Source organism: Rhincodon typus, chromosome 8 (genome assembly GCF_021869965.1).
Source record: "Rhincodon typus isolate 14 chromosome 8, sRhiTyp1.1, whole genome shotgun sequence".
NCBI lineage: Eukaryota > Metazoa > Chordata > Chondrichthyes > Orectolobiformes > Rhincodontidae > Rhincodon > Rhincodon typus.
In genome coordinates this window covers 45,512,165-45,523,458 of record NC_063339.1, presented here as the reverse complement: position 1 = coordinate 45,523,458, position 11,294 = coordinate 45,512,165, and the positions used below count along the sequence as shown (strand labels likewise).

Here is an 11,294-nt window from a genome sequence, read left to right as displayed (position 1 = left end):
AATCAACTTCAGATCTCGACAATTAAACCCATCTTATGTGCATGTTTACGATTACTCTATAATTTCAAACTCCCTTTGGTTAAGGCCTTGCAACAGCCAACATAGGGTCTATCTGAACTCAGTACTGTGTTCCAAAGGCTCTCCTGACTTCCGTATCTTTCATGTACCAATCATACCCCACCTCCAGACCCCTACTGGCAAAAATTGGAGCTGTCAGAAAAGTGCTCTGCACCTGGATCCTTCTGCCATTTTTTGAAGTTTGTGGAGTCTTACTGATTGCAAAATCCCTGTTAAGAATTTTACCATGTAGGGAAGTTTTGCTTTCCCTTATTCTCCCAAACTACTTGTTCATACTTATGTCACCTATCTATGCCCTATTGTCAGGATGTAATTTGATATCAACAAACTTTTCTCTTGTGCCCAGATCATTTATATGACTAGTAAACAGGTGATTCCAGGAGAGAGATTTTGGGACATGCCAGTATTTGCATCCTGAAAATTAAAAAAAAAATTACCTTTTGCTCTTGGCTTTTCACTGCATGTCTACTTCTGTACTTAAGTGCCAACACTTTCTTTAACAGCATGCCCTATGCTTTTTGGATCAAGTTTCTTATGAGGCAGCTTATCAAGTGCCTTCTGAGAATTCATACAACACATCCACTATATTCCTTTTACACCTTGTAATGTCCTCAAAAATGTGCAAGGAAATTAGTCAAGTGTGATATACCCTTGACAAATCTGGGCTGTTTGTTCCCCACTAATCCAGGCCTTTATAATTATTCATCAATTCTATCCTGTATCATAAATTGCAAAGGGATCAAAAATGCTTGACCTTTCTGGCAGAGTTATAGTTCAGTAGTAATTCCAGAGGGAGCATGGTGGAAAAAAAGACACAAACTTGGCTGGAGTTTGCATATGCTCAGCTGTGCCCTTCTGTAGACTGCTTGATATTAATTTTTAAATTTATTCTGTGTGTCAATGATGCTAACATAAGTGCTGTTCCTACCCTCTTGTCCATGGCTGCTTTCCAGCATGTTCTGCTTTGAGGAGCTGCCCACACTAATTGGCAAGGTTTAGACTGCAGCCAACATGGCTTCTGTCTATCTTTGTTGTTGGCACCAGGCAGGCAGCTCTCCAGTGGCAGTGAGCTTCCCTCCTGCCCAAATGGGCCATTTGTCAGGCTCCCAAACCTGAATTGTAAATCTGGCCCATTGTATCTCTACCCCAATTTTAATTTCATTACACCAGGAATTAATCATTCGAAATGGACAATGGAGCAGAAAATCTACAGCCCAATACTCAAAAGTTCAAAAGCACATTTTTTTCCATTTAAATATAGTTATGAACTATTTATGTTTTGTTTAATTCTCCTTTAATTTAGATAATCCATGGAATGACTTTATTTCACCAATGCTCTTCATAAATGATAATGCGGGCAATAATAACCACTTCAGGATAAATAAACAACTTGTGAAGAATCAAGCAACATGGAACATTTCCAGCAACAGCTCCAGCAATGAATCCTTGGCCTGTTGGATGGATAATACCAGACAGTCACAGCACAGATTGACGAGAACTAAGACTGAACGAATCTTAGTGTTTGATGAATTCTTTGATCAGGAATTATAGCTTTTCTGTTGAACTGAACCAAGCCAAATCATTTCACAGTGACATGATAAGTTGGTGGAAATAGTTGACAATCTGCTTGGAATACAGCATGAATTGGAGAATGAACAAAGATCACATAGGCAGATCAACTGAAGTAACTGAAAGACAATCCTATTGAAAACAAATGTATGAGATGTCTTCAATTCAGTAACATTCTCCTTGCTGAAATTTGCCATTTTTCAGTGACAGTTGCACCCTCAGAGCAGGGCAAGAACAGCATTATATTGGCAATGAGAGTATTTGTGAAGATAGAGGTTTTACTTCAGTACATCTTGACAAAATGACTTTTTTTTCTGCATAGAAAGGTTTCTATGATGTTTACAGGACACTGCTCATGCCTGTGGTCTTTCTGTTTCCATAGAATTGTTGGGTTTTATGGTACCTTTTGCTTTCCCTTCCATTTGTACTTTCTTTTCTGTTTCTTTTGCATTCCTGCACTTACTGGACTTTATGGCCACTGGAAGCTTCATGGGCCAATGTTTGTCTTATTTTTTAGTATTTCCCTCTTCTGTTTATGAACGTGTGTTCATTTCATCAGCTATATTTTTTAAACTGAGGTCTTCCTTAGGTTACCATACATCAGCAGCACTGACTACAGTGCTATTTTATATGAATTCTGACGTTAGGTCTCCACACTTGCACACTTTAATTTGCATGTAAAGATCATTCATTAAAAGCATTAGTTTCTGGAACCTGTTATTGAATTTGGCACTTTCCAGAATCCCATTGCTACTCAGATTGAAATAGTTGTCAAAGGCTTTGAAGACCTTTCAAATTTATCAGGGATCTCATTAATGCCCTGACTGGCAATAACATTATCTGCTACTGTTCCAATGGAGTAAAGTACTGTGTTACTCTGTTCAGCTTCTGAATCATTGTCGAATCCTGAAATAACATGGTACCTCAAAGTTTGTTTCCCCCAGAGTGCCCAGTTCTGAATTTGATTTGGTCCTTCCATGTGTCCAAACTTCTCAGGTAGTATAAGTTTAGAATCCATGGTTTTTCCAAGCTTTTCATTGCTCTATCTGAAAATGTTCCTTCCAGTCTTTGAATCTTTCCCATACTGCTCATCCTGCTGTGGTCACTTTGTCTCCCTGGGATAACTACCGTCTGGACTTGGTTTTTATTTTTTAAATTGAGAAAAACTCTTGAAAATCGCTTTTTTGAAATTTATTTTTCATTATAAGGACGTTGTCGGGACTGAAAGGTTTGAACTATGCAGAGAGGCTTTTTTCCCTGGAGCGTTGGAGACTGAGGAGTTGACCTTATAGAGGTTTATAAAATCATGAAGGGCATGGATAGGGTGAATAGTCAAAGTCTTTTCCCCAGGGTGGGGGAGTCCAAAATGAGAGGACATTGGTTTAAGGTGAGAGAGGAAAGATTTAAAAAGGACCTGAAGGGCAACTTTGTCATGCAGAGGGTGGTGTGTGTATGGAATGAGCTGCTAGAGGAAGTGGTGGAGGCTGGTACAATTAAAAGGCATCTGGATGGGTATATGAATAGTAAGGGTTTATGGGAAATACGGGCCAAATGCTGGCAAATGGGGCCAGGTCAGATTGGGATGTCTTGTCAGAGTTGGACCAACAGGTCTGTTTCTGTATTGTATGAATATATGACTCTATCTCTTCCCTCCCTTTCCCTTGACTATCACATAGTTGGAGTAGCTTTCCATTTGACTTTTCTTTGCTACTTTGCCATTGTCACATCATTGCTTTGAGCTCGGATCTAGATTTGTAGGGATTTTATTTTAAGCTGCCCTTGCCAGCAATTTGGTTTTCCAAGTGATGTCTGCCTAATATGCCATTAGAATCCACTCTTCTAAAACTCTTCTTAAGAGTTTCCCACCAGATCTACAAACTTTGCTTGGTTCTCTGACTTAAAATCTGTGATCACTAGATCAGGATTTTTTTCACAGACACAGCCTTGAATGACTTTGAAAGTTAATTTTCCAACCGTCATTGCTTTCATTTTGGATATCGAGCAGCTTTGGAGGTCTTCAATTGTCTGTTATTGAGTTTGGCATTTTTGGCACCACTTTTTCAGGTCTGACTGTTACTCTTGTTTAAAGTTGAATGTTCAGTATCTTGGGTCTACTGCTGCTACCACCACATTGCATGTCGGTTAGTCTATTTTCTGGATGGTTACAGAGTCATTGGTATGTTCAGAAAACAAGCTTATTATATACTAAGGAAGTGCATACATGATGAGTACATACATTACTCTGCAGAAACTATGAATCATCAACCTTTCCAAGTCTGCCAGTCCTGTGTTAATCATCATTACAGGAGGTACGTACTCCCCTATATTAACCTTTACAAACCCTTAAACTACAGTGAGTAATATACAAATTTAGGCTGTAAACTATGAGGATCTTAAGGCACTGCATCCTCTGTGCTGGAGACCTTGAAGATAGGTAATGTTTAGGAACTTTGAGCTGAGTTCAAGCTGAGTTCAAGCCCTTGCTCAAGCAAAGGGCCCAATCAAAGCAAAGTAGATTTGGGAGCAAATTTATGTAAATGCAGTGACTTGGCAGGATTCTTGCAACCAAATATGGTCTATGACTATGAGGCCATTACTCAAGGAACTCAATCTTCTGAGGACATTGCCTTCAATCTTCTGGCTGAGACACATGTTAACCTCATGTTCCTGTGACTAAGACTGTCCCTGCAAATATAGCTGCATAGTACACTGATAGATACTATGAACTTGAGAGGGGTAGCTTGAGCACCGGGGTACCCACTTGAGTGGCCTGCCTCTTCCATATCTGCACCAGCCACAGGAGGTATCTCATTGAGGAGTTCTCACCAGAGGACAGAGAGGCAGTAGCAGCATCACAGTGGGATTCACCAGGCTGCATATTATCAATTTATTATCAATATTATCAATCACTTTCCACTTCAATGTAATGAATAGGGCCATGTTTACTACAAAATGTGTCATGACACTTGTTTTGGGAAATTGAGACCTTATCGTAAAGTCCTACCTCCTTACCTTTAGCTGAGACAAGGTTTTGATGGTCACATGGGGTGCAATTGATCATATATTGCATCTGAGGGAATACAGCATTTCAGGCAAACTGAAAGACCTCCTTGTGCCTGACTGGTTGTACTTGCATTGAAGGCAACAAAGTCTGATGCTCTCTTAAAATGTGTACCTGCTGCCAACTGGGAAATTCTGCTGACCCCTAAAATACATCAGATATTAGAAAGGTTAAGGTCACTGTCAGATTGACAACTACAGACATAGGATGTCCCCTTGTACCTTGTGACCTAAGATCATCATCTGGGAATGCACACAACTCAGTCAGAGCTCTATCTGCCATGTTGGGTATAACTGTCGGGGCACTGCTGATCCCATATATTCAGGAAGCTGCCTTCCATATTATCAGTTCAGGGATATTCCCTTTGGGCCCATCCAGTTCCCACCTCCATTTTCTGTTGCACCAGGCAGTGATCTGTGTTGCTGCACATGATGCTCCTCACCGCTGCTCCAATCACTTTCAAGTAGGTGGTGTCCATCTCAAACACAGCCACAACCACAGGTTCCTTAGATGGAGAAGCTATCAACCACAATTCAACACAAGATCAATGACCGTCTTTCTGCATTTGAATGACAACTCGACCTTCATGGTAAGTATCTAGATATCAATGTGTTGTTCATTTGTTTCCCACTTCATAAAGAAAGAATATCTGCAGCCTCACTCAATCATTCCCTGCTGTGCAGTCCTCTCAATACTGATTCAATATGTGGTCATTATAGATATATGTAATCAATCTGTTCAAATTATGACAAACCTTTTGAACAAGTGGGACTTAAACCTAGGTTGTCTGGGCCAGAGGTAGGAACACTACCACTGTACCACAAGAGCGCTATTGTGCATTTACTGGGCATTTAGTAGATAGGTATAGCAACATTAAAACCTTGCATTTACTTTAATGCTAAATGTATCAGTGGGGCTCTGTCATAACAAAGGCTGTGGAAGAACATAGTGAATTGAACAACAACTTGTTGATTGCCACATTTTACTGTTCATGTGGGGATGCCAGATGCAGTCTAATTTAATCCATACTAATGATGAGCATTGATAGCTTCAACATTCATTTCACTGCAAAATCTAGACCATGAAAATGACAAAACATACTACTTCTAATAATGTGCTTCTTTTTCCCAATTAAAATCCAAACACAAATAATTGGATACTGAGCATAAGTCCAAACTGTGGATATTTTTGTCCACTCACTAAACCAGTAACACTTTTTTATCCATGGTACTGCCTTGATCCAGCTCAACTAAATTAGCACAAATAGTGTTGGTATGTATAGCTCAGAGGCAGCGAAGCTACTGCATGTATTCATTACATTATCAAGAGAATTAAACATCTTTTTGATATAGAATGATAGTACAAAGGAAGTGAATTTTGGAAAAAAAGTATTAAATTCTTACATTTCCAAAGTCTAATCTAATGTTTATGTCATTACTAAACTGCTTCTCAACTCTTCATGTACTTTACAGCAGTGATAGGGAATGTAACGGAAGAAGGAATTAACTTTATGCTGCTGGTTAACTAATTCATTTTCACTCAAAAAAGATACATTGAGCATTTGATGTTGTAGCCTGACAATTATCATTAGAAGCTAGTTTGCAAATTCCTCCTTGTATTTCAAGTTAAAAATGAACTGACAAGGTAAAAACAGATCTACAAATCAGTACTGTTCTGAGGCTTGATCATGCTGGTAATTTCAGTTCATAGGATCCCTACAGTTTGGAAGCAGGCCATTAGGCCCATCAAGTCCACACTGACTCTTTGAAGAGCATCCACCCCCATCCCTGCATTTCCCACGGCTAATTCACCTAACGTACACATCCCTGGACACTATGGGTGATTTAGCATGGCCAATCCACCCTAACCTGCACATATTTGGACTGTAGGAAGAAACCAGAGCAAACCCTCACAGACATGGGGAGAATGTGCAAACTCCACAAAGTCACCCAAGAGTGGAGTTGAACCCGGGTCCATGGTGCTGTGAGGCAGCAGTGCTAATCACTGAGCCACTGTGCCAACATTAGGTGCTGTTGACTAGCACCCAGAAATAAATAAAAGGCAACAAAACAAATGACTCAATATCTATTATTTGAAAAGAAGTTAATTGAGTATCAATTCAGTTTTCAACCTGTAAATGAAATATTGTTTGAAGATCAGTAATGCTATAAAAGAGCAAGGGGCCTAATTCTTGTCTGGTTGATATTTGACTTCAGTCTTCTTGTGTTATTGCATATGTAAATTCTATACAATTGTGATAATCCCAACACAGCAACATTTTTCTTGCGAGCAAACAAAAAAAATCTAGAAAGACAAAGGCAGCAGACACATGGGAATACCACCGTGTGAAAATTCCTCTCCAAGCCACTCACCACCCTTGTTTGGAAATATACTGCCAAATGGAGTTCACCCTAACTAGATACAACTAGAGTTGGGCAATAAGTGCTGGCTCAACCAGCGAAACCAACATCTCATGAATCAATTGAAAAAAGAAATGGCAGATGAAATTAACACATTTTTCTTCATTTAGAGGATACAAGAGACATTCCAGTAGCAGCTGCATACCAGGAGGTGGAAGGTAAAGAGGAACTTAGGAAAACTACAATCACAAGGGAAGTGGTACTAAGCAAACTGATGAAGATGCAAACTGTCAAGCCTCCAGGTTCAGATGGACTTTATTTAAGGGACTTAAAAGAGGGTGCCATTGGGGTGTTAGACGCAATAGTGTTAATATTCCAAAATACCTAGATCCAAGAAAGATTTCATCAGACTAAAAATTAACAAGTATATCCTTTCTATTCGATAAAGGAGAGAAGCATACAAAAGAAACTATAGAAAATTATCATGAGGTCTGTCATGGGGAAGTTATTAAAATCAATCACTAAAGAGATTATAGTTGAGCGCTTCAAAAAACTCAAAGTTATTGGGAAGAGTCAGCATTGTTTCATTAAATGAAAATCATGTTTATCTAATTTATTGGAATTTTGAAGGCTACAAGCATTATCAATTAAGAAGAGTTTGTAAGCATATTATATTTGCATTTCCAGAAGGCATTTGATAAGGTGCCACTTTAGAACAATACCCCCAATCAAAGGTTATTGCTGAAAATAAAAACTGAGGTCTATGGGGTAACGTATTAGCATTGGCACAAGGTTGGCTGACCGGCAGAAAACAGAGACCATGCATAAATGGGTCTTTGATTGGCAGAATGTAACGAGTGATGTCCTGCAGGAACCTCTGCTGGAGCTTCAACTGTTTATAATTTATTGACTTAGATGAAGGAAACAAAGGCATGGTAACTATGTTCACAGATGAGTCTTAAGATAGGAAGAAAAATATGTTGTAAAAAAAAGGTAAGGAAGATGCAGACGGATACAAATAGGTTAAGTGAGTGGGCAAAAACTGGCAGATGGAATATAATAGGGGAAAATGTGAACTTATTTACTCTGGCAGGCAGAATTTTAAAACAGCAGAGCATTACTTAAATAGAGCGTGAGTCCAGAATTTCAGGATGCAGAGGGATTTAGATATTCTAATGAATAAGTTGCAAATGTTAGTATGCAGGTACAGGACATAATCAAGATGGCAAAAAGATGCTCGCCTTTATTACATGAGGAACTGAACCTAAAAATTAGGAAGCTATTCTTGAGTTTTACAGGGCATTGGTGAGACCACATTTCAAATACTGTGTGAAGTTTAAGAAATAAATTGAAGACATTTGAGAGGAAGTTTACTAGATTTGTACTTGGAATGAGGAAATGTTGGACAGATTGGACTTGCTTTCACTCAAATTTACAAGAATGAGTTCCTTGATTGAAGTGTTTCAAATACTGGATAGTTTCCGCAACTTTCGGCATCCACATATGAACAGTATTCCATCGCACTGTTGACTTGTGCCTTGTAGATGGCAGACATGCTTTGGAAAGACAGGAGGTGAGTTGCTCACCACAGAATAACTTCTGACATGCTCTTGTAGTCCAAGTATTTATATGGCTGGTCCAGTTCAGCTTCTGGTTAAGGGTTAACAATAAAATTGGGGCAGTGGGGAATTCAATGATGGTAATGCAAAGAACATCAAGGGACAATGTTTAGAGTCTCACTTGTCGGAGATGGTCATTGTCTAGCACTTGTGTGGCATGGATTTTACTTGCCAATTATCAGGCCAAGTTGGGATGTGGTCCAGATTTTGCTGCATGTGAATGCAGACGACTGCAGTACCTGAGAAGTTGTGAATGGTGCAGAACATTCTGCAATGATCAATGAACATTCTCACTTTTGACCCAATTTTATTGTTAACCCTTAACCAGAAGCTGAACTGGACCAGCCATATAAATACTTGGACTACAAGAGCATGTCAGAAGTTATTCTGTGGTGAGCAACTCACCTCCTGTCTTTCTAATGCATAGAAAAAAGGCCAACAATGAAGCAGCTGAAGATGGTTGGGCTTAGGACACTAACCTGAGGAACTCCTTCAGTAATATCATTGGACTGAGAATATTGACCTCTAACAATTACAACCATCTTCCTTTGTTTTAGGTATAATTCCAATCAGTGAAAGGCTCCCCCCACTGTCTCGATTCCCACTGACTCCAGTTTTGCTAGAGCTCCTTGACACTCAGTCAAATGCTGTCTGAATGTTCAAGGTAGTCACTCTCACCAGCCACCTTTTTCATTGTTTGGACCAAAGCTGTAATGAGGTTAGGAACTGAGTGGCTCTGGTGGAACACAAACTAAGTGCCACTGAGCAGGGTGTTTCTTTCATTAGTGCCACTTCAGAGCACTGTAAATATATGCTCTTGGCACTTTGCTGATAGTAGAGAACAGACTGATAGGGTGGCAATTGGCTGTGATGGATGTGTGATGTTTCTTGAGCGCAGAACAAATCTCAGGCAATTTTCCAAATTGTTGGATATATGTCATTGTTGCAGCTGTACAGCATGGCTAGGGGTGTGGCCAACTTTAGAGCACAAGTCAGGGCCCATAACCTTTGCAGTATCCAGTACCTTCAACCTTTTTTTTTGATATCATGTGGAGTGAATCAAAGTTTTTAAAAGACTGGGATCTGTGATACTGGGAATCCTGGAAGAGGCTGAAATGGATCATCCACTTGGTACTTCTAGCTGAGGATTAGTGGAATGCTATCTTATTTTTTGCACTGAAATGCTGGACTCCACCATCATTGAAAATGGGAAATTTGTGGTGCCTGCTCCTGTTGGTAGTTGCTTAATTGACCACTACCATCCATGATTGAATGTGGCAGGACTTCAGAGCTTAGATCTGATCTGTTGGTTGTGGGATCCTTTAGTGCTGAATGTTGCATGTTGCTATTGTTGTTTGGCATGCAAGCAGTCCTGTCTTCTAACTTCGTCAGGTTGAGTCCTCATTTTAAGAATGCCAGATGCTGTTCCTCACATGCCCTTTTGCATTCTTTATTGAACCTGGGTTGGTCTCCTAGCTTAACAGTAATGTAGAGTGTGGGATATGCTGGGTCATGAGGTTACAAATTGTGGTTGAATATAATTCTGCTGCTATTTATGGCCCATAGTGCCTCATGGTGCTCAGTATTGAGTTGCTAGATCTGTTTGAAGTCTGTTCCATTTAGTACGGTGATAGACAGTAGCCCCAACATGGAGATTAAATTCTTCTCCATGAGTCACTCTTAGCAATACCAATACTATTATGGACAGATGTATCTGTTGCAGGTATGTTGGTGAAGTTGAGGTCAGTTAAGCTTTTCCCTCTTGTTTACTCCCTTATCACCTCCCGCAGACCTAGTGTGGCAGCTATGTAACTTTGGGCTTAGCTAGCTTCATCAGTAATGGTGCCAGCTTACCACTATTGGTTATTGACTTTGGAATACCCCACCCAAAACACATTCTGCCTCCTTGCCAACTTCTATTTATACTCCAAGTCATGCTAAATATGGACAAGTACTAATTCATTAGCTAAGAGGAAAAGTAGGTAATAATCAACAGGAGTTTTCCCCGCCCATATTTGATGTTATGCCATGATATTTCATGGGCGTTAGTGTCGATGTTGAGGACTCGCAGAACAACTCCCTTCTGACTGTATACCATTGTATTGCTACCTCTGGTGGGTCTGTCCTGCCAGTGGGACAGGCCATAGGGATGGGGATGGTATCTGGGACATAGTCATACTCATGCAAACCTACCTTACAGACAATATTAAGGTGTTTCTTAACTAGTCTGTGGAACAGCTCTCCCAATTTTGGCATAAACCCAGAGATGTTCATGAATACATTGTGGGTTTGATACAACTGGCTTTGCTGCTATTATTTCTGACACTTAAGTCAATGCCAGGTGATCTGTCTGGTTTAATTCCTTTCTTTAGACTTGTCGTAGTTTGGTACAACTGAGTGACTTGCTAGGCCATTTCAGAGAGCAGTTTTGAATCAACCACAGTGATGTGACTCTGGAGTTATGTGTAGGCCAGTCCAGGTAAGGATGGCAGATTTCCTTGCTAAAACGGATTTCAGCTTTTACTGAGTTCACATTTCACCATCTAACATGGTGGGATTTAAACCCATGGTCCCCAGAACATTAGGCTAGGTCTCTGGAATATTAGT

The 11,294-nt window shown here is 39.9% G+C and overlaps 1 protein-coding gene across 1 annotated transcript in view; it reads left to right on the top strand.

The window, feature by feature from the left end:
* ccdc198 (coiled-coil domain containing 198) overlaps positions 1-2,294 on the top strand; it is a 64,765-nt gene extending 62,471 nt beyond the window's left edge. Inside the window, exon 6 of the mRNA XM_020509691.2 lies at positions 1,382-2,294. Within this exon, the coding sequence (XP_020365280.2) occupies positions 1,382-1,629 (248 nt within the window). The 3' untranslated portion in view covers positions 1,630-2,294. The remainder of the gene's footprint in view (positions 1-1,381) is intronic.
* The last annotated feature ends 9,000 nt before the right edge of the window (positions 2,295-11,294 follow it).